The 26,926-nt window shown below is 43.9% G+C and overlaps 1 protein-coding gene across 1 annotated transcript; it reads left to right on the forward strand.

Annotated features, from left to right (window-relative positions):
• Nucleotides 1–6,220: 6,220 nt before the first annotated feature.
• LOC140575056 (ras-related protein Rap-2b) lies at nucleotides 6,221–8,783 on the forward strand. The gene has a single exon (XM_072695190.1). It carries the CDS (start codon nucleotides 6,549–6,551, stop codon nucleotides 7,095–7,097), a length of 549 nt encoding a protein of 182 aa, XP_072551291.1. The 5' UTR covers nucleotides 6,221–6,548; the 3' UTR covers nucleotides 7,098–8,783.
• Nucleotides 8,784–26,926: the final 18,143 nt, after the last annotated feature.

A 26,926-nucleotide genomic window follows, 5' to 3' on the forward strand; every position in this document is an offset into this window, starting at 1 on the left:
TGGGAACAATGGGACCATATTTTGAAGAATATCAGTTTCTCTGAGCTTTTAAGTTTAGAAAAAAGCACATTCAGGTAGAACATTTTAGTAAATCTGGCCCTTGGTGTGGCCAGTGAGGTGGTGCTGTGGCCAAAAGTGAAAAAAGGAATAAGAAATGTGTATTGTTTGTTTCCTTGCTGGCTCTGAAATTTCCCAAAGTTTCCTATGGTTTCTACACCACAGCTGTGAGGCTTCCGGAGCTGGCCACCCGAGGAAATTGCAGCTTGCAGCTTGGATCTTTCCATGTCCTATTCTAATAACACATACACTGTAAACCTGATGTAAGATAAATCCAAACATCCAAATATGAAAACTATCTTTAATGTAGATCTCAGTAATAGATGTTCAGTTATAAACTGTTTTTGTTATTATTGTTGGAGGTCCACAGACGTCTAAAACAGATCATCATCAGACGTTCAGACGTGGACGCCTATTGCACATCCACAGACTTCCAAATTAGACCCAGACGTCTGGATTCTGACCATTCCCTGCATGTCTGTGGTCCATTCAAAAGTGGTCCTAGTTCGTCGTGCAGATATAGAACCTGTACCACACACATCTCACAGACGTACAGAAGAGGGTCTGGACCAACTGACGTGATACAGATCCCATCTGTAGGTCTCTTATTGGGTCTAGAATTGTCCAGAACTACCAGTGAATCTGCACATGTCCAAAAGATGATCTCAGAACAATGTCTCTGGCATCAGGTAGCATGTTCATAAACTCTTCAGACCTCTTCAGGTTTCGTTCACCACCACTGTGGAGGATCCTTCCAGCTTCAGGTCTTAGGTAATTACATAGGGACAAGGAATCCATACTTGTTGTACAGTTCCAGGTAATTAACCAATAGAGACAACAGGGCAGGTGTGTCTTAACCTGTTAAGACCAGACCATGGTCATTCACATGCTCTTTCTGGTCAGCTCACATCAAAGCCAGGCCTCGGCTTGGACACCAGCAAGGTTGTTATTGATCTCTGACAGCTAGTCCGAGCTGGAACTGAGCGTTACTTAACCATCGCTCTGTACTGCAGCTGTACGCAAACGTGCAGACACGGTCTCTCACACACACATACACACACATGCACAGCTCAAAACAGGTTATGTAAATTCACTTGTCTTGTTTTGCAGCGTGCTGTGAATTTGTCTGCGTTTGGGAGACGAGCATGTAAAGGCATGTTTCAGTTCCACCGTATAGAGTTTCCTTTGCACGCTATATTCCACTAGCGGCGTGTGAGTGTGTGTGAGTGTGTGTGTGTGTGTGTGTAGACATGCAGGATATTGCATTTCACCTTCGTCAGAACCCTATTCAGTTTTCTGTACATGTCTTCCTTCATACTCTGTCATACTGCTTCCAGAGTACATAATGTGCGTCCACTCTGAGCTCCCCTTCCTAATCCAATTAGGCCTCTGTTTCGCTAAAACAACAATTACATGTGATTTAAATAACACAGGAACAGTGTTGATTCAGTCCAAGTCTTAGTGGATTTGCTGAACTTTCACACTTGTTAAAATACACACCAGAGGAATGTTTTGAAGGTGTGATCACCCCCCCAGTCCCCCCCACCCCTTCAATTCCCCCCACCCCTTCTATTCAAAGACACTCTGGATGGGGCGGCCTTTCATGCTTTCTGAGAGGCCAATCCACAACCACAGCGCATCTACCCTGGACCTGCTGGGCCTGTGTATGTGTGTGTGGGTGTGTGTATAGGAAAAACGATCAATGACAACAAAAGGCACTTCACTGGTGTGGATGGGCACAGATCGATGGGGGCTTCACCGAGGCCTGAGGTTGATTTGTTGGATTTCTACCTGTCAGCATCAGCGGATGCTCTTGTTCACTTTTTTAATTGAGTTTTCTCACGGCTGGAATCCCGTGGACTCAGCTGAGACTGACCAAAAACAACCAACACACACTTTTTAGTAGTTAATTGTAAAAAAAAAAGTAAATCTTGGCAAGTGAATTTTCCTCAACTATAGCAATAAACAGTCATATTTAAAGTTTAGGGACCCCTGTATATATAGTAATACAGGGAAACGTTTTCCTATGTACAGAAAAAGAAAACAGTAGTAATAATACAGTAGGTTTGGGCACCCCATGTAAAAACATCTGTTCCTGTGCCCTGGGCCCTGTATGTAAGCCTATGCATGAAGTCTTCACTCTTATAATGACATTATTGTCATAATTAGCATCAATTTTATAGGCCCTAAAACAGCACCCTGTGGGACTCCATGAGATACACCAAAGCAAACCATTTCCAATTCATTTTTGCATTAAGGAAGACTAGAGTATTTTTTTTTGTACACTTATAGAGTGAAAAAAAGAAACAAGCACCATCTAAACATTTGCCCCTCCCCCTACACTTTTGAACTCTTTGAACTTTTACCAAGGTAGCACATTTACACCTGCTGTTTATCATCATTTACCATATTCAGAATTGCATAGCTTATACTACACTGTATGGTCAAAAGTATTGGGACACCTGCTCATTCATTGTTTCTTCTGAAATCAATGGGATTAAAAAAGGAGTTTATCCTGCTTTTGTTGGGGTAACTGTCTTTACTCTCCAGTAAAGAAGACTTTCTACTAGGAGGAGCATTGCTGTGAGGATTTAATTGCATTCGCCGACAAGACTGTTGTGATGTGATGTCAGGATGTTAAATGATTACCACCCCACCTCATTTTGACCAGGGGTGTCCAATTTCACCACTGTGTATCACTCCATGATTGTATATCACTTAAATTAGACAAGTAATTTCCAAGTCATTTTATTTGAATGTTTTTTTAAAATAAGGCCAAACAACCAAGCAATCTGATCTTACTGTGCTTCCAATTTTGCTAATGCTAGAAACACATAAAATACTGCCAGTGCAGTAGAGATCATTTCACTTGATTAGATCACTTAATATGAGTAAAAGTGTCTAGGAACAGATGTAATATTCTACTGACAATCGCATAGTGAGCTAATACTGTCTCTAGCCAAGATATGAGTCTTGCAGTGGAAATGGGCCTGTGGGATATTGCTTGTTGGCACTTGTGACCATGTAATAATATCACATCATTGTTTGACGGGCAGAAATGTTTGAGGGGTCGAGCAGCTGCCATCTGGAATAATGGAGCACCATCATTCCAGAGGGCACGGTTCTTCCACAGCTCCACAGCTCAATGCTGTGCCCATTCTCCTCAAGCCCATGCCTGGCATTAGGCATGGTGCCAATAGGTTCATGTATGGACTCAACTCGACTTGGTTTTTGGTACCTGGTTTCTAGTTTGTTCTCCACCACCACAACTCGTAGCTGGTGAAGTTGTTGAACACCAGGTTTACAGTTCATAGATTCTGAATTACATTAAATCTGAACAGGTTTCCAGATGTAAAATGGTTATTTTGTCAAAAGCAATCAAAAAATAAGTTTGTGGTAAATTCACAGTTATTTATGATAGCTAGCTATGTTAGCATCCGGCTAGCTGTGTTAGCTCAGCACTATTAGTTATTTATTTCTGTTTTTTTTTTGTTTTTTTTAGCTCATAACAGGCACGTATGTAACATATGCTTTCTTTTATGTTCCAGTTTTTAGATGCCTCTTTATTTCAAAGATTGTAGCATTTTATTGTAGCCATGTCCAACCAGATTGGAAGAGCAGAAGATTAGTGATCCTGTTCTACAGAAAATCAACTGTTTACAAAATGTATGTAATTAGGTTTAAGGGCCTGGAACTGACAGAGGCCCTAAAATGTATTAATTGAGTATGAGTTATGACTTCTTGGCCAAGTGTAATATCTTTTCATGGGGTCCAAAATCCCTGGCAGTGTCCCGCTTAGACATACTCTATTTTGATTGAGCTATTAGTCAGATTATTAGTCAGATATTAGTCTGAAGAAACATATTAGGCACTTTCAAACTCCAGCAAACCAATCATAGCGCACTCTAAACCCTCCCCCTACATACTGACTGTAGCTGTAACACACAGAGGTATGTAAATGTGGTGTTTCTAATTAAGCGGCAGGCCAAAAGTGTCATTACACACTCCTATTACCAAGGAACGGCTCTACCGGTTATGCGCTAGGGGTCATTTTTAATAAGCAGGGAAGTTTCTCTGTTTTATGAACTGTATTTTTCAGGCACTCAGCCACACAGGCCTCAATAAAAGCTACATAATAAAACAATAACTAGAATACATCAAGAATATCACAGTACATTTTGTACTTTCTAGAAATAGATTTAGAGGACTACTTTCACTCAAGCTTGTATGACGTTAAGAAACTTCGTAACTGTGGAGTTTCTCCCTAAATCGTCTCCAGCTGATGGGAGGAACACGAGGCAGGAAAAGCTGGAAGAAATGAATAACAGGCGAATGATGTCCACTGCAAAATATCCAACACATGGCACTGAGGCATTTTAACTCCAGGAGAAAACCAGGCCTGTGCCGGGTGTGTCTGCTGAGGCATTGCGAAATCCTGGATATTGTACCACTCAAATTCCTGCTGATCGCTCGTTCTGCTCGAGACGCACTCTCTGTACAAACCGGACGTTTCTGTTCTGACGCAACGCTGGCAGTCACCTACCGACCCCGAGACACATCTAAAGGTGGCTTTCAGGGCCATCTACGGGAAACTGGCTAGTTATAATAACCTGAGCTGCCTATTTACATAACACAGTGGTTCATGATAGGCAGTTCTCTCAGATCTCTCTCCTGTCAGTATGATGCACAGGAAATGCCAGTGACTCAGTTCTGTGCCACAGGTTAGAAGCTATTTATAGTCAGTCTCCATCACTTCACTTGATGAGGTGTGTTGCAGGAAGACTGGTTTCGAAGTCAGTTATTAAGTGATCCAGCTACTAAGGGGAATATCCAGCCTCAACAAGTGTGCGTAAACCTAGACTGCTGCACATGTGACAACACCGTGACGTATCTGTGCTCCTGGAAATGAGTTGACACTGTGGGTTGGATCATTCTGGATCTCGACTCGAAGTCTGGGGCCTAAAAGGCGAGTTTCTGCATGATTAAAGTATTAAGATGTAAACATCAGAGTCTTCAGAGTGGTTTGGTGTGAAACCTGCTGAGTCAGAGTTGTTCACAGTGGCGATGACCGGACTCAGACGTCTGAAGAGGTTAATGCCCCTAAGTACTCCCTCTCAGAAAGCTAGTCCATTAAATACGACTAAATACGCTACCTGATTCTTGAGACACTGGTTTCCAGCTTAACTCTGAGAAGATTTGGGGCCCTCACGGAGGAGGGGTACATACAGGGCGTTCTGAGGCAAACTAGTCCCTAAAGAAAACACAAAAATACAACATAGACAAAAGTATTGGGACACCTGCTCCCAATTTCATTGTTTCTCCAGAAATCAAGGGAATTAAAAAAATGACTTATCCTGCTTTTGTTGAAGTAACTGTCTGCATTGCTGTGAGGATTTGATTGCTCTTAGTGACTAGGGCGTTTAAGTTGCATCCCTTGTTGACACAGATGTGCAAATGCACTCGCACCAGCTAATATAATAGAATAGGACTCTCTGGAGCAGAAAAACATGAACCTTTTGGCACTATGCCTAATGCCAGGCGTGGGCTAGAGGGGTATATAATAAGCCCCCCAGCATTGAGCACTGAAACAGGGGAAGAACTGTGTATTCTGGAATGATGGATGGTGGTGCTCCATGCAATACTTTTGGGATGAGTTGGGGAGTCTGCAATGCGGTGGGATGGTGATCGTTCAATATTCTGACCTCATTGATGCTGAAGCCTCGAAGCAGTGCTCCAAAATGTTGAAATGTAGAAAGCCTTCTTTCCTGGACAGTAGAGCTCAAGTACAAGCTCTTCTTTAATGGTCTTATAACAATGATCGAGCAGGTGTCCCAATACTTTTGTCATTTTATTGTATAACGGGTGACTGGGTTTTGAAGCACGTTTCAAGCATGAGATGTTAGATGGATCAAAAGCAGAATGTATCTTTATCTATACCAAGTATTGTAAAGCTTTGGTAGCAAGGTAAAGTGTGGTCACAGTGGGCCGTACGGACCACCCTGCATTACTGTAAATGTGTGTGCTCAGGGCTAAGCTGTCACATTATAAGTTTCATCGAGGAACAGCAATGACTCAGGCCCTGTTACAACACACACTTGGAGCAAGGCGTGGTGCCTGTTGCCTATAAAGAACCCCCACCCTTCCCTCTCGGCTAGCAAGGGAGCGAGCGCGCGCGCGGCGCCTTTAAGAAACTCTCCGCTAGCGCTGTGACGTGAAGACGTCGCGCGCTGAGCACTGTGGGGCAGGAAGGGAGTGTGTGAGTGTGTGAGAGAGAGAGCGCGCGACAGAGGAGAAGAAGAGTGTATGTGTGTGCGCGCGAGCGTGCACTGAACACGGATCGCCACCGCACACGGTCCGCCCGCCCGCGACGGGCTTTCTAATGCAGCGGCACGGCCCGACGGAGGAGGCTCGCGCTCACCGAGGAGAGAAAAACGAGCGAGCGCGCGCGCGAGTGAGTGCATGAGTGTGTGTGTGTGTGAGCGAGCGGAGCCATGAGAGAGTACAAAGTGGTCGTGCTGGGCTCCGGCGGCGTGGGCAAGTCGGCGCTCACGGTGCAGTTCGTGACCGGCTCGTTCATCGAGAAGTACGACCCCACCATCGAGGACTTCTACCGCAAGGAGATCGAGGTGGACTCGTCGCCGTCCGTGCTCGAGATCCTGGACACGGCGGGCACGGAGCAGTTCGCCTCCATGCGCGACCTGTACATCAAGAACGGCCAGGGCTTCATCCTGGTCTACAGCCTGGTCAACCAGCAGAGCTTCCAGGACATCAAGCCCATGCGCGACCAGATCGTGCGCGTCAAGCGCTACGAGCGCGTGCCCATGGTTCTCGTGGGCAACAAGGTGGACCTGGACGGCGAGCGCGAGGTGGCGGCCGGCGAGGGCAAGGCCCTGGCCGACGAGTGGAACTGCCCGTTCATGGAGACGTCGGCCAAGAACAAGGGCTCCGTGGACGAGCTGTTCGCCGAGATCGTGCGGCAGATGAACTACGCCGCGGCGCCCGGCGGAGACGAGCAGTGCTGCGCGTGCGCGATCCTGTGAGACGGGGAGTGAAAAAGTGGAGAAGAAGAAGAAGCGAGCGAGCGAGGGAACGAGCGCGCGCGCGGCGCACAGCGGTGTCGGTGGCAGCGGCGGCGGAGGAGGAAGAGGAGGAGGAGGAGGAAGAGGAGGAGGAGGAACGGGGCAGGGGCGCGCACCGACAGACAACAACAACAAGGAGCGTGTGGCATGGCTAGAGCTCTCCCTCTCTCCCTCTCTCTCTCTCTCTCTCTCCTCTTCTCTTTCTGACTGTCTCTCCCCCCCCCCCTCTCTCTCTCTTTCCGGGGGCCTAGCTTGCGTTGCACGCGCAGAACAATGACAAAACAACAACAACAACAACAACAACATACGAAATCAGTGTTTACAATGGCAGAATACTTGAATGTTGTGGGATCTTTTTTTTTTTTCTTTAGACGTGAACTGAGACAGCAGTGGGCACTGGAGTCCGTCTTTGTTGTGTTTTTTTAAAAAAAAAAATATTTTTTAATGTTTTTATTTTTTAAGAAACGGTGTCTGGCACGAGGGGGGCGTTTAGCTAGCTACGTTTCTCACTTTTTTTTTTTTTTTTTTTTTCTGGAGGAAAGTGTGTGTGTGTGTGTGTGTGTGTGTGTGTGTGTGTGTGTGTGTGTGTTTGCAGGGGTTTTGAACTGTTGAGCTAGCTACGTGTCGAAGCCCCCCTCCTTTTTTTTTTGCATTGGCTGTGGAGAGAATTCCTTTAAGGGAGGAGGAGGAGGAGACAGCTGGAGTTGGTCGGTCGGTCGGTCTCGCTCCACTCTGTCTTGCCTGCACACACACACACACACACTCCGTGCTTTTTATTTTTTTTTTTTTGTTGTGTGTGTGTGTGTTTTTTGGTCGTCGCGCAGACTTCAGGAGGACCCCCGACCCCAACATTGAAGCGAGTGTCACTTGCTGCACGTCACGTGACTCTGAGGGGGTTTCGAAGGATCGTCATTGTGATTCTTTCCCAAAGTATTGAGTCATTTATTATTATTATTATTATTATTATTATTAGGTTCTTTTCCAAAAAAAAAAAGACTGGCGACAAAGTTAAAAAAAAAAAAAACCACTTCACTGACCGGTGCCACCGTATTTTTTCTTCTGTTTTTGTTTTTGCGTGCGCGAGGACCTTACTGTAGTGACGCAAGGACGTCGAGGTGACGTATCGTGCGTCGAGTGCCTTCCAAAACCAAGCTGTTCATATTCTTAGTGCCAACCTAAGAAGGTCTGGGGGGGGAAAGGAGTTTTATGGCAATCCACAGGAGAGCAAAAACAGAGTACTTAACTGTTCTACCTTTGGGGGATTAAGAGTAGAACACAAGCAACCTGTTCTCAAAAGGAGTGTTGTTTTTCTTTTCCTCCTCCTGCTCTCAATCTGGCCTGTCTTTGTTATCTCTGAGCCCTGAAACTGGTCTACTCTTCCCCTCCATGAAGTCTGGAAAAAAAGACAGGTACTGGGACCTTCCGCACTTCCCCTGACTCAACAACACATCCTCTAGACCAGTGAAATCAACCCCCCCCCCCCCCCCCCCCATTGGTTTTGTTTTGCTTTTATTTTCTACAGAAATGTGATGTACCATTTGAAATTCTAGTCCGATTGTACGTACGCTTTCAGACCGGCTTTTTAACAGCTGTTCTGACTGTTAAAAAAAAAAAGACTTTTAATACAGATTGCATTTTTAAAAAACACATGTGGCCTGTTTGCGCTCCTTTTCTAAGCTCATGCATGAACCTGGGGTTTGAAAGGTATGTTGCCCTGATTTTCGAGGTCTAACAGGGGTCGTTAAAGGATGGGTCCAGCCAGAAACAATCATTTTCTGCAGTTTTAGCCATGGTGTGTGAAGTGTGCTGCTGTAGTTTTGCACTGGAGCTACGAGCCTAATGTAATGTTCATTGCTTGTCTCTTTTGCTCCGGTGTAAATTACTGCCTGCATTTGAGCTCAGGGGAAATTCTGTACCTTTTGATTGATTGATTGATTTATTTTTTTTAGCCAAATTATTTCTTTAAAGGGGGTTTCCACCTTTTTTCCCCACTTTCTGCCTAATTTATGGTTTGAGATGTAAACACAGACGTTCCAAGTGGGTTTGGTGTGAAATGGTTGGACCCCGGACCCTGTTTACACCTGGTCACTTCGGATTATATCCAGATCGGGCTGAAGCACATAGAAATGCAAGTGTAAATGCAGCCAAGATGCATAGGGTGCAAATCCCATCACTCAAACCACTTCAAGTGGTGGTCCGACCAACCTGAGATTACATTTGACTGCCGAGTGTAAATGCATGTGGCTAAAATCTTATCAGGCAACAATCCAGATACCGGTCAGATGAACTGTGCAGGCGTAAACAAGGTCTTGGTGGTGGGAATTGGGGGTTGCTATGACTGCATCACATCTGGAGGCATTTTATTTACTGTCCAGTGAGTCTACAGAAGTGTGATTTCTGTGGGAACATCACTGCAAAGCGTTTCACATGTAGTAGCTTTCTGTAATGAAGCTTTTAGCGATGGTGAACTCTTCAAAGTTATGTTTCCAATGACCGCTGTGGACAATTCTGACTCAGCAGATTTCTCACACCAAACCACTCCGAATGGCTTTGTTTACATCTTAACCATAATTATGAATAATCGGTTGAATTTCCCTTTTAAGTGGCTAGTGTTGCTGCAGCGTAGGCCTCTGTTAACAGTAGAATACAATAGCGTATGCATGCATACGCAGCCATGTCTGTTGGTAATGCTTCGTCTCCTGCGGTGCGTCCTGAGCCTGTTGGCTCTTCCCAAGGAGCGAAGGGCAATTATGGCACTAAGCACTACACTCTGATTGACAGCTCTGGTCTCTGGGGGATCGACCCTTGTCTAATGCACTTAGACAAAACTGCAAACAAACAAGAGCAGTGCGTCGCGATCAGGAAAGCCCGGCTTGGTCTCGCAGGGTTGTCGCACTAATGGGGTCATGTAGCAGCAGCAGCAGCGGCGGTGGTGTCATGTGACCTGGCCGCACTCTCGGCGTAGGAGCAGAGGTCGCATTCCTCAGCACTGGTTCTCAAAATGCATGTATGGTACAGTACCACAAGGACTGCCAGTGAAGGACAGGCACTGATTCCCAAGAATGTGGCCTGACTATTCTTACTTCTCTAGTCTGTTTTAAACCCTTGATTTGATGGTTGAGGGTTGAAGTGTTTTTATTTTTGGGGCGTCTTTGGAAACCTGGCACAGGATGCGTCTCCCACCCCCTTATAATTATATATATATATGTGTGTGTGTGTGTGAGGTGGTATTCACATTCCTTTCTCCCTATTCCTGGTTGTATGGTCTCCTAGGTTATAGACCTTGTTTTTGAAGCTGCTGGAATTTAAGGTAACGATAGTTGTGGCTGTAAAAAGTGGGTCTCAATTGCTGTTGATTCACACTTGCTTGCTGTAACGTGTTGCCCTGTGCTTGTGTGGTGCTGAATGGCTCTGGTGCATGTAGCTTTCTCCCCCTCCCCGTCGGAGGGTAACCAGTGTGTTGTGTTTTTTTTTTTTTTTTTTTTTTTTAAGATAAGCCTGCCGCCCCCCCCGTGTCCAGCCAGGCGTGCTGGCCTCGAGCCATTTTATGATGACAGGCAGAAAACGGTGGGCTATGAATGATGACCTCAATGCTATGGCTTATGGTTTAGGTTTACGCTCCCCTGTAAAAAAAAAAGTAGTTCAGCCCAAAAGTTTCCTTAACAGTCTAATGAGATTGAATGAAGCAAGTGTGTGAGGATTTGGGTGTACAGTTTGACTTTCATTACTTGTTAGCTACGTTTGCCCTTATAGCTCTAGTGCAGCCCTAAAGAAGTTCAGGCAAACATGCCTTGGTATTTGGGTTAAGGGGTCAACACTGGAAATTTGACTTGTAGCCAAATTACCCCTTTAAAATTTAACCCATGTAATGTTTGTGTGGTCCGGTATGCCCAGTACTGTTAGTGTGGTGCAGCTGTCCAAATACTTTAATGCATTTATTATTGCGAATAGACCAAAGGGGTCATTTGTTTTGATCTTCTTTGTTGCAGGATTGAATTGTTGCTTATTGTTTTGTCCTTTGAGGGAACAGTGAGCTGATTGTCATTTCCTGTAACCATACTGTAACCATACTCTAGCGAATGACTAGCAAAGGTATTTTTGCATATTTCCTCGATGTCCTCCTTACGCCAAATGTAGTCGATTAGCCGAGGCCAGTTTGGCTGATCACTAGTAAGAATAGCTTACCTAACAGGGCACCGTTTCCCAATAGCTTTGTAGCATTCGCATGAACTCTAAGGGTGTGATTGAGCTCCGATGGTTGTGCTAAGAAGCCTTTGGGAAATGTAGCTGACCAGGCTCACCGTTTAGGCAATGCTAACAGATTGGAACACGCTTCCAGTACTTCTTAGCATTGTCAGTCTTGTAACCATGTTTGGTGAAACACTTCATAGCACATCAACATTTCCTAACGGTTGTTTTTTTTTTTTTTTTTTACAGTTTGCTCAATGCTAACTGATGATCACAAGCTTGCATGACTATGTTGGCTGAATTAGCCTTGTAGGCATGTTTGCTTCAGTCCGGTGAAATTACTCAACAGTTTGACGCTACTTAGGCTAACAGTTTGCTTAATGCTAGCTATCTGACTGGAACACTGTTGCATTACTTGTTGGCTACATTAGCCTTGTAGGCCTGTTTAGTGCAACATGCCTGAGATTTCCTAACAATTTGACACCATTTCACTACGATTTAGGCTCACAGTTTGCTCAATGCTTACTGATGGACACATGCTTGCGATACTTGTTTGCTGAATTTAGCTTTGTAGCTTCAGTCCCGGTGAGATTACTCAACGATTTGACGTTATTTAGGCTAAGCGTTTGCTCAATGGTTACTGATTGGGAAGCAGTTCAATTACAAGTTAGCTAAATTAGCCATGCAGGCATGTTTGGTTAAAAACTGGGGACAGTTTGAAGCATTTTGTCGTGATTTAGGCTCACAGTTAGCTTAATGCTAACAAATAGTTGAACGTTTGTTAACTATGTAAACATGTTTACCTCAGTCTTGGTGAAAATATTCATCAGTTTGATGCGTTTTGTCGTGATTTAGGCTCACAGTTAGCTTAATGCTAACAAATGGTTGAACGTTTGTTAACTATGTAAACATGTTTACTTCAGTCTTGGTGAAGTTGGCATCAGTTTGATGCGTTTTGTCATGATTTAGGCTCACAGTTAGCCCAGCGTTAACTGATGGTCACCCCCTTCTATTCCTCGTTAGCTGAATTAGCCTTGTGGGCATGTTTGTTTCAGTCCTGGTGAGATTTCTCAACGCTTTGACACATTTTGACCTGGTTGAGGTTCACAGTTTGCTCAATGCTAACTGATGGACACATGCTTTCAGTACCTGTTGGCTACGTCAGTCTTGTAGACATGTTGTTGTTGAGATTTTGAGGCGGTCGTCTCAACATTTTGTCATGATTTAGGCTCGCACTTTCCTTAGCGTTAACTGAATTAGCCTGGTAGACATGTTAAGTGTAATACTGGCGAGATTTCCTAACTGTTTGACGCATTTTGTCACGGTTTAGGCTCACCGCTTGCTCAACGCTAACTGATGGTCACATGCTTGCATAATTTAGCTGAATAAGCCATGTGTTCGTCAGCCCTGGTGACATTACTCAACGCATTTTAACGTTATTTAGGCTAACAGTGTGCTTAATGCTAGCTAACTGACTGCATGGCTGCTGTGTGTTAGCTTAAATTAGCCATGTAGGCTTCTTTGATTCAAAACTGGGGACATTTTTAACAGTTTGGAGCGTTTTGTCCTGGTTTTTGCTCAGTGCTAACTAACGGTTGAACGTCTGTTAGATGAGTTGGCCATGTACTCATGTTTACTTCAGGCTTGGTAAAATTGTTCAGTGGTTTGATGCATTTTGGCATGATTTAGGCTCACAATTTGCTTAGTGCTAATTAACATATTTAGCCGTGTAGACTGTTTTAGCTCTATACTGGTTTTTGTCATGATTTAGGCTCACAGTTTGCTCAACGTTAACTGATGGTCACCCTATCCTGTTGCGTATTAGCTACATTAGTCTTGTAGCCCCAGTGCAACACTAAAGGAGCTCAGATTTCCAGCGCTGTCTTGGCTCTGCAGCTGCATTTGGGTTGAGGTCAGAATTGTGGTAATTTGGTATGTGGTCGTATCGAGTAGTAGTTTTGTTGACATTCTCGGCTCCTGGTGTCGAATTAGCCAAGTTGGGTGTTCGGATCCATGAAGGCGATGTGTGTCGACAGCAGCAGTTAACAGATTTAAAGCTTTTCATAAAGGCTGGGTACATTTTCCTCTCTCTCTCTCTCTCTCTCTCTCTCTCTCTCTCTCTCTCTCTCTGACTCTCTCTCTCTCTCTCTCTCTCTCTCTCTCTCTCTCTCTGACTCTCTCTCTCTCTCTCTCTCTCTCTCTCTCTCTGACTCTCTCTCTCTCTCTCTCTCTCTCTCTCTCTGACTCTCTCTCTCTCTCTCTCTCTGACTCTCTCTCTCTCTCTCTCTCTGACTCTCTCTCTCTCTCTCTCTATCTCTCTCTGTCTCTGTCTCTGTCTCTCTCTGTCTCTGTCTCTGTCTCTCTCTCTCTCTGTCTCTCTCTCTCTCTGTCTCTCTCTCTGTCTCTCTGTGTCTCTGTCTCTCTGTCTCTCTCTGTCTCTGTCTCTCTCTCTCTGTGTGTCTCTCTCTGTCTCTCTCTCTCTCTCTCTCTCTCTCTGCGAAAGATTGCAGAGTTTCGCTTCCTCGATTGATTGCTCAACCGTGCATGAGTTACTTTTCTTTTTTTGTTTTTTTTAAATCCCTCTTTCACAAACAGGAAGTGACAGTCAGCTGATCGGCCGCCAGGCCATGACTGCGCTGTCACAGGTCCGCTGGGCTCGCGTCATGTGGTGCCGTTGCCGGGGAGATGGTGGCCTGAGGGTCCGCTCTGTGAAGCGTTGGGCTGTCATTATTATTATTATTATTTTTATTTATTTATTTATTATAAAAGGAGTTACAACCCACCATATGACCCTGATTTAGGCTCCTTAGACCATGTTCTTCTCCGCTGGTCACCATTTGTGGTTTCCTACTGGAGGGTGGCAAAGCGACAGAAGGGTGGGGAGGGTGCTGGCTGTTGCCGTTTGACAATATGCTGATGAAGCTTCAGATTGCCATGATGAAGTCTGTGGCGTTCATGTTGCTGTTTGTTCCCGATGTGACGCAGGTCGCAAAGTTCCTGCGAATTCTTGCTAGTTCCTGTCCGAATTGTGGTTGAGCTCACACTCAACACTTTGTGTGTGTGTGTGTGTGCGGTAAGGGTGAGGCGGGTGAGGCGGGTGAGGGGTTCTGCATGTGTCCACCCAGCAGATCATGCTGATTCCTATTGATTTGTGTAGATTGATGTGAGATTTGCTCTGGAGCTCTTAGTGTTCAGCACTGCTGTGCTTTTGCTTTTAGCTCTGGGTAATGCAATGCCAGCTCAGTGTTGCGGGAGATGCTAACTGTGTTAGAGGAAGTATTGTACCACAGCTTTTGAGAATGTGGGTGGTGTGTTATATGTGTGTGTGTGTGAGGGAGAGGGAGAGTGAGCAAGAGATATGCTTGTTTTTGTTTCTCTCCTCTTTTTTTTTTTTTTTTTCCACACACACTTTTTCCATGGCTTTAATCACGGCCTAGCTCCTTGCTTAAATTACAGCACTTCTTGGTTCACTGCTACTTAGGTATATTTTTAAAACGTGAAATTCTTCCGTAAGGTCAGACCGCAAGTTTAGAACTGGCTCAGGGTACAGATTTAAGGGTTTAGCTCTGTTTCTTAGTGTGGAGTCGCATTAAATGAATAGTTGGGTGAACAAATCAACAAATATACATGGCTTATCACTTACCCTAGGTGCAGTTGATCAGCCGAGACCCATTCGCTTCGGAGCGAATACGTTTTAAGCTTTGAAGGCGAGATTCTAGGCTAACATTGCTAAGAAATTCTGGACTTGGACTGTTCCCAATCTCCTCTCTGTAAATACACACACAAATCTCTCTCTCACCACTCAATATGCTGCCGGAACAGCATGTGTTTGACCCAGGAGAAGACTAGGTGGTTTAGAACATGGTGTGATTTACTTAGGCTATAAAAATGTAGTTCTCCACAGAGCTGAATGGTGGGACAGTTATTCTGAGTAGTACGTGGTATTGTTCCATACATTGGCTGGATTACAGAGGTCGGCCAATGTAGTGTTGGGAGTCCTGCCCAAGGATTCTTATTGGTGTCGTGCAGCATAGTCACCCAGATCAGGAATCGAACCCTAGTCTCGCACATGGTGTGGAATCTCATTGGCAGATAGTGATGTTATCCATCTACACGTTTCAATGCAGTTGTTGGATTGACTTTAAATTTGAACTTGTAATTTGATTGCATGTTAGGATTTATGAACATGTCATCTGAACCGTGCCCAAACGCACATGCGCTTCCATAGCGGTGCAGCAATAGTTGCTGGGATCTTCTTCATAGTACCTTGTATGACATTTTTCATGCTGAGACTGTTGAGCTTGTTGACTGTAGAACAGGAGGCTGTCAGTCAGACCTGTGGTATGGCTTTGGCTCAGGTTGAAGGTGAAAGATGAGGATGCTTAGGTCTGGTTGTAGTTTCTTTCAGTTTTCTTTCTTCTGTTTATGAGGGGAGAAACAAAGTAATGTGTGGGAAGTATGTGCTGTTGGTGGTGGTTGGATTTTTATGGTTGAAAAGCCTTTTAAAGGCCATAAATGAATTGATGTGGTAAAGGAGTCCCTGACTAAGGGTCAAGGTTTACAGTTTAGAGGCCTAAAGAAAGGAGTTTTATTTATGTATTTATTTATTATTATTATTATTATTACTATTATTATTACTAATACTAGTATTCAAGCTCAAAAAATCCCTTGGGATTAGCTGATGGAGTATGTTTGACTGTATCTGCCAAGGAGAAATTCTGCTTAATTAATTCATTTTGGGATGTATGCAAACACATTCAGAGTGGGTTGATGTGAAATGGTCCACTGGAGATTACAGATCATTATAGAAGCAGTAATAGGAACCAGGGGTTGCAATGTCTATAACTCAAATATACACATTTAATTTACAAATACACTGTGGTCACTGTACAAAGTGACCACAGTGAACCTACATGTCCTCTGAGTGTTTGAGATTGTTTTGATCGATAACGTTTTATTTTGGGGCTATTTTATCTTCCTCCTTGCACTGTTTGTGTGTTTACTGTGTAAAGGTTAAAGTTGGTGTAGTTAGTCTAAAAGACCGCAAGGCGAATACAGTATGTATTAAATGTCGCTTCTATGATTTTTAGTAATTGGGCTCCTCAAGCCCTAAAACCATAGTAAGAAAATTGACCAAACCGAAAATCCAATTAATGGGGAAAATAATCAGCAGATTTATCCATATGAAAAGAATCATTTGCAAAGTATAAAAGAGTTTCAACTCACATGCAGTATCTTTTTTTATATTATTATTATTATTATCTATTTTTAAAAAGGAGACATTTTTGCTAGGGATGCACCGATCCAGCTTTTTCAGTTCCGATACCGATACATAAACTTTGTATATTGGTCGATACTTGATACGAGTTCGATACCATTGCAAAATTAATCAACTGTATACCTTACTGTGTGGGAGAGACTTAAGGCATCAGGATTGAGTTAAACATTACTATTACTTTATATAATATCACAAATTAACACAGATATAAATGAATCGGTTCCATGGATCGGCTTAATTATCTGATACCCGAACCAGCTGATTTTGTTAATATCAATAATTTGTTTTATCTATAGAAAAGCTTTTGTTCAGCCAAAACAAACCCCTGTTTTAATTTTCTTTTAAGGGTCCAGGTACGTTAATAATAAGAGGAAGAATTGACTATTTTTACAGCAAGAGGAAGGATTGTGAAATACTGTGTACAGTGACATCGCAGCTATTTTCGGACACTTATCAAACCATGAAAATCTTGTTCCGTTGCAGTGAGGTAGATTTCAGAGGAATTACACTCTTTAGACGGCTGCTTCCTATCACTGCTGTGCTTTTTAGAACCGAGCCTTTCACACCACACTCTGAATTACTTTGTTTACATCCTAAACTGTTAAATATGGCAAAAAAAAAATTGAGTTCCTTATTAATGTCTGTGAGCAGCTGCCATGAATGCCTTTCCACAGCGAGGGCTATTGAGTTATGGTCATTTTGGGCTTAAGGTACTTTCTGTTCCTCCAACACTTCTACACCCCAAAGTTTAAACCGATCATAGCAGATTGAGGCTAGTGAGTGCAGGGCCTACTGAATTCACAGTGGAACATATGAGTGCAGTATCAGCCGGCCCTGCCTCAGGCTACATCCTGGGCCAGCTCTGGGAATACCCTTAAAAGATTCCTGTCATTTTTCTCATTGCTGCTCCTGCACTGCCTGGGCTTGTCCCAGAACTGTGCTTGCTGAGGTTTTGACAGCGAGAAGGGGGAGAAAGGAGCCTGTCCAAACACAGCTGAGACGGACACCGCCCTGACTGAAACAAGATGGCCGCGTCGGTCTTGGGAATCAAATGCTTATTGTATCACATGCTTTGTTTGGCGTAGCATTCAGACGAGCTGGTAGAATTTCGTTACTGGAGTCGAGCAGTTAGCAGCTTTAGTTTAGTGTTTCAGCTGCTCATGAAGCTCCTGATTGTTCGCCAGTTGGGTATATACACGCCAATCAGCCATAACATTAGTACCACCGATGGGTGAGCCAATACAGTGGCTCCTTTTAAGGGCTGGATATATTAAGCTGCTAGTAAACGTCATCTGGGCAAGCATGAGAATCTGAGACACTTTGACTAGAGCCAGCCAAATTGTGATGGCTAGAGGGGTTCCTGTCCCTGCTATGCATCCAATGGGTGAACCAGCGGCAGGATCGTGGTGCGATCCATGAAGGCCCCACCTCACAACTTACAGGACTTAAATGATCATCTGCAAAGGTCATGGTGCCAGATACCACAGGACACCTTCAGAGTTTTTGTGGAGGCCATGCCTCGAATGGTCATATCTGTTGTGGTGGCACAAAGGGGAACTTTATCAGGGGTTTATTGAGTTTTGGTCATTAAGTTCAGTTTTTATCATCATGGTATCTCTACTGTACTTCCTACTTTTTCTGCGCGTAGCTCCGTTCTGAGTTAGAACATGGTGTCAGTGTACCTGCTAGTGGTATCCGATCTGGATAATGGGTGTTTGAAGTTGACCCTGGATAACTGCTGACATGGGGAAACCTTGTCCAGGGCTACTATGCTTAATTAACATAAGCCTTCCATCCCTCAGTTGGTTTTCAGGGCGTAATGCTTGCATAGGTTAACGTATTTGCGCTGGCTGGTCACACAGAGTAGCACTTGACTGAATTTTAGTGTGGAAGTGCTTGTTCATTTCATTTGCTTTAAATGTCTAAATTTTAGAAAGTGCAGGTAAATGAAAAAGAACAGTACCAAACATCAGCCAGGTGCTACTTTCTGTGACCGCCCCTATTTCCACTTCACTTTCTGTATCATGCCAGTCACATTTGTCAGTTTTTGCTGGGGGACGTCTTTCAGACTCGCTGACTCCCTTCCAGCTGCTCTTAGTTTCTGCTAATGCTGAAGATCATGGAGCTATAAAAGCACACATGTTATAAACCACAACCGCGCTTTAGACTTGTGCTTCCTAAACTGAAGCTGGCAACATTTTCAAGAACATTTTAATCCAAATCAGACTTCTGACACACTGCTTGAACACGTCATTGGTAGGCAACATAAAAACAAAAGCTAGAAGGAAGCCACCCTTGCTGCCAAATAAGCTATCACAAGGCTAGCAGTAATGCTTCAAGGACACTGCCAGCAATTTTGGGCCTCATGCACTACAACTAACTAAGTAATTGTTAGGGTCCCTGTAAGCCACAGGGTCTTAGAATAGTCCTAACTCCCCCACCCCATCCAGCACTCCTGGCTGCAGTTGACAAATTCCAACAAATCACGGCTCAAGGCTCTGGAGCTGGTGTGGGAGGGTGAGAAGTGGCTGTTTTGTTATTAATAGTGGATATTGGTGAATGCGTGAAGATTTAACTGATCTAATGCACAGTTTTGGTCCGGGGCACTGGGCCCTGACACTGGTTTTCTCCCTGGGGAACTGTCAAATCTTGGACTCTTGGGTCTTGGATGCCTGGTCACTTCATGTGACTGGTATCTGATTTGTATCCTGGTAATATTTTGGCCACACAAGTTTATACTGGGTAGTCAAATGCGTCTCCAGTTAGTCAGACTGAAATCTGATTGCTGTGTGTGACGGAATATGCAAATTCTCTGGTTCGTAGCCAGTTATAACTGGTGTTTTGGTTAAAATGGGAGGAGTTCTGTCTGAGGAATGTGTCTTGGAGAGACGCCGGTGTTTACACTGCTGTAACGTGGCTCAAATGCATCTCGGACCATCTCCTGAAGTGATTTGAGTGATGAGATTTGTTTTTGGGTGTGTTTACACTGGCAATTATATGTGGTTTGGCCTGATCCAGATATAATCTTGATACTTAAGACGCAGGATGTGACAGGATGTGAAATGGGGTCATATGCAGCATTTACGCTCTTCTCATGTGACAACGGACAAGAATGCACTCCTTCTCTTCGGCTTCCTGCATTGTCCAATTGAAATCACGTCCATTTTTTTAAATGAAAAAAGCTTTGTTTTGTCAAATAATCCAAATTTTTATATATAGATATTATTATATTTTTTATATATATGTTTAAACTGTTTTTATGGGTAATGGGGCAGCTGTGATTAGCCAATGTTCAACACAAGCGCTATTGCGTAGGATACTAACTTCCCCTGGGTGTCCGAACAGCAGAGTCGCTCGCAAAACCACCTCTTCTAAAAGAACTTGGGCGAAGGTTAGAGTACTATGGGCTCCTTATCGACTTGTGTTTAGCAGTATCTAAGCTTCGAGGTATCTTTTAATTTTTTTGTCTATTCAAACTAGCTAAGGTTATTCTCGAGGAAACTGTGAAGCACTTTTGTAAATCGCTCTGGATAGGAGCGTCTGCTAAATGCCATGAATGTAATGCATATGTAAATGATATTTACATCCAACCAAATGTTTTTCCACTTGAATTTAAAGTTTTTGAGGGACTGAGGTTGAGTAGAAATGTATGGGCTGTTTATCCGAGTCCTTGTAATTTGGCAGGGGTGGATCAAAAAGGACAGGGAACCCTGAAACTGCAATAATGAGCTTGTCCTCCATGCTTCGCTAGAACTTTTGAATATGAAACAGATGTATTGTGCATTCACATTAGTTACTTTGCTATTTTCATTTATAGACCGGCAGCTCACATCAGACTTCAGTATCCGATTTGCGCAGTAAAAGTGTTTGCAATCTGACTTCCAGTCCAAATCAGCCTTCGTTTGTATGTGGTTTCAAATCTGACTGTGTTGCGACAGTTCTTTACACCCGAATGAGTAATAGGAACGTCTGTGGTGCAAGTTCATAAACTCTAGCTCAAACACGAAGCATGATTAAACAGACACTCGGGTAACACACACTATTCTGCTGTGCGTGTTTGTAGTTTTACAGCAATTCCTTCAGTAAATATCTGAACTTGAACATTTGAAACCTTTTTTAACCTTTGACTGATACTGGAAGAGTCTAGTAGCTAATGTTATCTGATAACCCGGTCCGCTTACATTTGATGCCATGGTTCTGGTTGTGTTCTAGGTGGTTTTCTTTTAAAAACACTGTCCAGGCCTAAACCATAAGGACATAAAGGTTGTTGAGGTAGAACCTGTTGAAAAGGAGACTACTTAGTCTACTACTACTTACCCTTACCTTACAGTCTGTCATGGAAAATCGTATGCTCATTTCTACAGAAGCTCTAGAGGCGGATGATTTCAGTAGAGAATCCCCAATAATTACGAGCGAGTATGAACGGATCTGTGGTTTGATTTAGTCTCTTGCTTGTCTCTTTTTTTTTTTTATTATTATTTTTTTTTGGTGGTGTTGGAAACCAATGGCTTCAGTTTCAACTGCAGGTGTACGTTGTTCTACAATGCCCCTAATGATCAGTTTCACAGCATCTGTTAACCTTCAAGCTGTTTATTTTTCTCTCCCTCTGTCAGGTTCTGTTTGGACACATTTTAGAGCCACTTAGAGTGCAACAAACTTCACACTGGAAGCGGAAAAAGTGCACGTGTCTTCAGTGATTACATCTCAAGAATGTGATTCTGCCTGTCTGCAGATTCTGCCCGAGTGCAAAGAGCCTCAGCGTGAACTCTAGTTTCAGGTAGCCTTTCAGCTGGCAAATGGAAAATAAAGCAGCGTGAAATGGTTGTGTGTGTTGATTTTGCTGGGGTTTTGAGGCGTTGGGCGGTGCTGCTGCTGTCACTCGTGCCACTTTTGCTTTCAGTCTGTGGGAATTTCTCAAAATTGCCAAGTTGCTTCTTGTGCAGTCTGTGGAAGGCTGAGAATACCACTCAAATGAAGTCCCTCTTGCCGCTTTACGAGGGGTACAACACGCCACGGAGCATCCCTGAGTAGATAGGTGTTGGGTGTAACTATAATGTAGGGTCAATGCCTGTCCCCTCTCTACCGTTTAAATCCATTATACATGATAATACACTGACCAGCAAATTCATTAAAACTTCCTTGTTTTTACCCTCATTGCCCATTATATCAGCTCCACCTGCCATATAGGAGCACTTTGTAGTTCTCAAATTCCAGACTAATCCCAGACCAGGGCTGACTGATGCTAGTGGGACCATGTTTGCTGGTGTCTTAGTATCTTGGTTATACTCCTGCAATCTTTCTCTGCTCAGAGAATGTGTTGAAATGGATCAGTCAGCAAATTCTCAGTAATGAGGCTTTGGCTCGAGCATGGTTCGAGACAGTGTTTTTTTTATTTTTTATTTTTTTTCTCTTTTTTCCCTTCTCAGACGCATACCTCCTGCCGCTGTGACCTGTTTGAGCAAGAGGTATGATCAGATACAGTTCTTGGTGAGTAATGACTCACTGCAGCTGACATTTTGAAGTGTTGGAATGCTGATCTGTTTATCAGACAAACAGAAAGCAGACTGGCAGTGGAACAATCATGTGGAGTGGATGGACAGGTCAACATCATGTGAGCGCACTGGGCGTGGTACACAGAGTTTTGTGATGGTTTTACTTCCCATAATGCAGCTTGCAAGCACTGAAGTGCTCAACAACAGCAAAACTGGTTTCTGATTAGTGTTCAGATGATTGTATTCTTTCTTTAAACTCTGGTCGTTTTGAATGGAGATTCCTCATTAATACAAATGTCTAGTACAAAACTACAACATTTCAACCATTTGAAGAAGAATCATTCAGTCAGTTGCGCACACACAGGAACTTGACCTCTAGCTCTAACCTATCCATGCTGTGAGCATGCAGTCATTAAGGTGGCATTGAGCACATGTTGCCGAAGCTGTAGGCAGCCCCAACTGCGGTGCCCAGGAAGCAGTTGGTGGTTAGGTGCCCTCGTTTGTGGTAGAGTCTCGTTATCACTGGTTTGCTTTCACACAGAAGAATTCTGTAGGGCTGTGGATCGTTTGCGAAATTTCTAATATCACTATTCTGTGATACTTTTACTTAGTGGGACCGAGGTTCATCCGTTTATTGCTTTTCCTTTATTTCCTTCGATGCAAACACTCCAGCAAAGCAGCGAAGAACATCGCTTTCTGGAGTTCTGACATTTCACCATGCAGGAACACCTGCAAGCAAGAAGACTTGCTCATAGAAGTTTTTTAGGCAAGCAGGTGATGAGTCGCAGCACTCATGTGACAAAATGAACCAGTCATGGGCGGTGGTTAGCTTCCGTTGGAAGTGAACCTCAGACCACAGGTTTCAGGAGGACTAGAGATTGGTACTTTCGGTCAAATGTGAAAGTGGTTGTCAAGCCTGGGAGCAGCCTAATGAACTGGAGTCTGAAATGTGAAAATGTCATAAAGCCACAGTTGCCCCGGTTGCATCGCAAAATGGGCATGGCTGCGAGCAGGGCTGGAAATCAGATGTGAAAATCAGCTGTGCAAACCTCTAAACCTGAAGCTAACGTGCCATCAAAACTACTAAAACCCCCAGAAGAAAAGATAATTACCATCTAATCCCACCTCCCGACTGACTGTGTTGTAAATCTCCTGTTTTGAAACCACAACAATCCGCGCTTTCTCAATGTTGGCTCGGGCAGAGCAGAGACCTGCCAAAGGTCGCACAGCCAGAGCCACAGTGCTATTGGTCAGGAACGCAAATTCACCATAGTTGAACTTGGCGTGAATTTACCTTGCCCAGAGGTCGTGTACGTGAAATTGACCTGATGCGGCAAATCTCATTACAATGCATGGAACTATGCGTCCGATAATTCACCAACAAAAACCCCAGTGTGTCCCGGACTTAAAGGTGATGTCCTACCTACTGTGTTCGGTGCTGACTGCTGAAAGCTTTCTTCTTGACCTCTATATTCAGATAATCAAACATTTGCTGGTGACAGGTGCTGAAGTTTGAAGAGGAAAAAGGGGACAAAGTCAGTATTTGGCACTAATAGAGGTAACCCAGGAGGCCAGTACACTTACACCTATTTGTAAAGTTTGTAGCACTTTTGCCTTTTCAGTGTGAACCCAAACGAACCAAATGGAGAAGAGGCAATGTCACAAACTCCCAAATCACTGTCTGTAGGTCTGCATTTTGGCCCATGTTATACTTCAGAGAGCCTACTGGGACAGTTTATCCCAATATGGGTTTTTTCTTTATACTTGGATCCACCCAGTCCTCACCCAGGACTGATTTTGGGCTCACTTGGGGAAGGCGCATTTTATCACTGGTTGGCTTTCACACAAAAGAATTCCGTAAGAACTGCAGATTGATTGGGCAATTTTCACAATCACTTTTCTTTTTTAAAAAGAATGGAGCCTAGGATCATCATTTATTGATTTTTCTTATTTTCCTTGGATACAAAAGAGTAGCGCTTTTCTGCAGTAATGACATTTTACAATGCAGGAACACTTGCAAACCAGGCGGGTCTTGTAATAGGTTTTTAGCCATGCAGGCAAGAAGTCAAAGCAGTCAGGCTTCCACACCTGCAGCGGAACCCAGACTACCGATATCGGTAGTGCCAGAGATCAGTGCTCTAGTGTGAATCCCAGCAGAATGCCACGCAGAAAGCATGGCTGCTGCCCTGAGGGTTATTGGGTCATGTGACTTGTCCCCGTTGACCCTGGCTGATGAGCGAGTTTCTAACCAACATGCCTTGACATGCTTCCTGCTTGGAACCCCCCCCCACCAACACACTGTTAGATCCACACTGGCTTTTACAGGCTTTTACAGTTTCATATAAACATTTACATCCCTTTTCGACCACAACTCCTTATCCCTTTAAGACTGCATCTCCTTATATCTGAGAAACTTCCTCTTCCCCCTCCGGGAGCCCATGCGTGGAAGCTTTGTTTTGGTCTGCGTGTATAACTGTTGGAAGTTCCAAAGGATTTGAAGTTTCCTGGCCTGTTTCGTCTGGCTACTGACCATTGGTCCTGGCTTGTGAGATTACTTTACAGCCTTTAGTAACAGTGTCTGCTTCTCTAAAGGACTTTTCAGTGGACAGTTCTTCTGGAGTTGTTTTTTGGTGTGAAGAAGCTTTAAAGTCATGATGTAGTCATGAAGTTTAGAAAGTCATGAAGTTTAAATACATGATGTAATGGTTCTAAAAAGAGGCCTAAATTGCTGTAGGATCTATGTAAGGGGTCTTCAGACCTTTTGAGGTGTAGAAGTTTTTCTATGTTCAAGTTCTTCTATGGTTTTGCTCAAGAAACATTTTGTGGCCTTTATTTTAGGCATGTGTACACACTTTCTAATCTTACACAGTCAAGCCAAACTTGCTATTTCTACGCATCTTTAACGACTCCTCGTTTTCATCTGAAACGCCCGCACCAGTCTGAACCCCACTCCAAGAAAATTGTAAAAGTTGGCATCCTTGTTACACTGAGACATAACCAAACTCAAATTGGGGAAAATCTACAAAATCTCAACTAGTGTGTGATGAGGAGTGTGTGGGTGATTCGGAGACAGCAGTGTCGCAATGGTAGTCCTTTGGTAGAAATTGTGTTTTGAGTCTGTATGAGAGATTACGGATTAAGGAGGCCTGTTTGGACAGCCCTGTGTAAAGCCTACGTTTTCAAAAATAGTCAGGTACGTGTGGACAGGCCTTGGACTCGCAATGCAAAAGCCAAAAGCTTCACTGTACTGAAACTTGTGTGAAGTGACTTGTGAACGTCTGTTTTGTAGGGCCAATGAGTGTAGAAAGCACAGACAGCGCAATGTCTCTCAAAAGTGAAGCAAGCACAGGTATAGCATCTGGCTGGCTTGTTGCAGTGTGATGTGTAGCTCCGCCCATTCCCATATGTTTTAATGACATAGCAGCCCATTTTCTAAACTGTCTTTCCATCACCAGTGTTTCTAAATTCCAGCAGTTAGGTTTCCCTTTGCTAATATTGGGACATATATAATAATTTTTTAGTTTTTATCATAAGAAGGTGGGGTTATACTTAGGAAAGAAGTGATTGACAGCCTTGGCTGCAAGAGACCGGTCGTCTGCAGCAGGACCTGCATGGCTTCCTTTCTTATTAGACAAAGTGGAAACCCAGAAGAACCGGCTCTACTTCTGCACTGTAAGCTCAATGAAGGCGGTCTGAGACACGCTTAGTCAGGGAGAAGGGGGTGGGTCTACCAAATTAGTAGGTTTAAGCTGGACCCATTGCTGACAATGACACAAATGCGCGCACAAAGCTTGTCTAGTCAGTGTACAAATTTATTGAGAATAGAATTGGACTCTCTGGAGCCGGCAAGCATGAACCTACTGCCTAATGCCAGACATGGGCTAGAGGGGGATAAAGCCCCCAAGCATTGAGCTGTGTAGCAGTGGAACTGTGCTTTCTGGAATGATGAATGGTTCTCCATCCAGTTCTTCTGGGATAAGGTGGGGTGGTAATCATCCAACATCCTGTCCTCACTTAGCTCATGTCTCTCAATGTAATCAAATCCTCACAGCAATGCTCCTCCAAAATCTAGTAGAAAGCCGCCGTCTCTGGACAGTAGAGGTAGTTACTCCAACAAACGCAGGGTACTCCTTTTTTTTTATTATTTAGCAGGTGTCCCAATACTTTTGTCAAAAACGTATTATTACTTTGAAGAGTTCTGATTGGTGTAACACACCAAGTGAGTGTGTCCAGAATTTGATTGCCCAATGTAGACAATGTGTGTGTGTGTTATATTTGTGTTCTTTTCCTGTGTGTGTGTGTGTGTGTGTGTGTATGACCTTCCTGCTTCCTTGTTCTGACACTGCCAGGGAAGTAGGACAGAGATCACAGACGAACCCAAGAGAGATCCTCTACTTTCCGTCGTCTCTGTTTCACTCTTCCATCCCTCCTTTCTTCCTTCTGCAACAGGCGCCTGCTTCGCTCCTTCAGAAGAAGAGATGCTTGTGCAATGTCTCTCTTGCAAAGCTCCAGTTTGGAGTTGAGGGAGGGGTGCGTCTGGGTTATGGCCTGCCTTCACCTCTGCTTTAGTTTCCTTCTTACTTTAGTCCTTCTCTGTACGTCTGCCACCTTAAGCAGTTTTTAATTTGTGTGAAAAACAAACTAGCAGGATGAAACGGGTGAACGCTAGCATCAAAAGGAGCCGACCAAACATACACCATTTGCCAAATGTTTGTGGACACCCCTTCTAATGAAGGACCTCATTGTCTGGTCCCTGTAGAGCAGTATTGCAGCAGTGCAACCGTGTTCTCTGGAATGATGGTGCTCCATACAGTACTTTTGGGCTCAGCTGG

The sequence above is a fragment of the Salminus brasiliensis genome, chromosome 13 (assembly GCF_030463535.1).
Source record: "Salminus brasiliensis chromosome 13, fSalBra1.hap2, whole genome shotgun sequence".
In the NCBI taxonomy this organism is placed as follows: Eukaryota; Metazoa; Chordata; class Actinopteri; order Characiformes; family Bryconidae; genus Salminus; species Salminus brasiliensis.

Excerpts from the sequence above, each read along its gene's own strand:
- LOC140575056 (XM_072695190.1), top strand. The coding sequence starts at position 6,549 with ATGAGAGAGTACAAAGTGGTCGTGCTGGGCTCCGGCGGCGTGGGCAAG.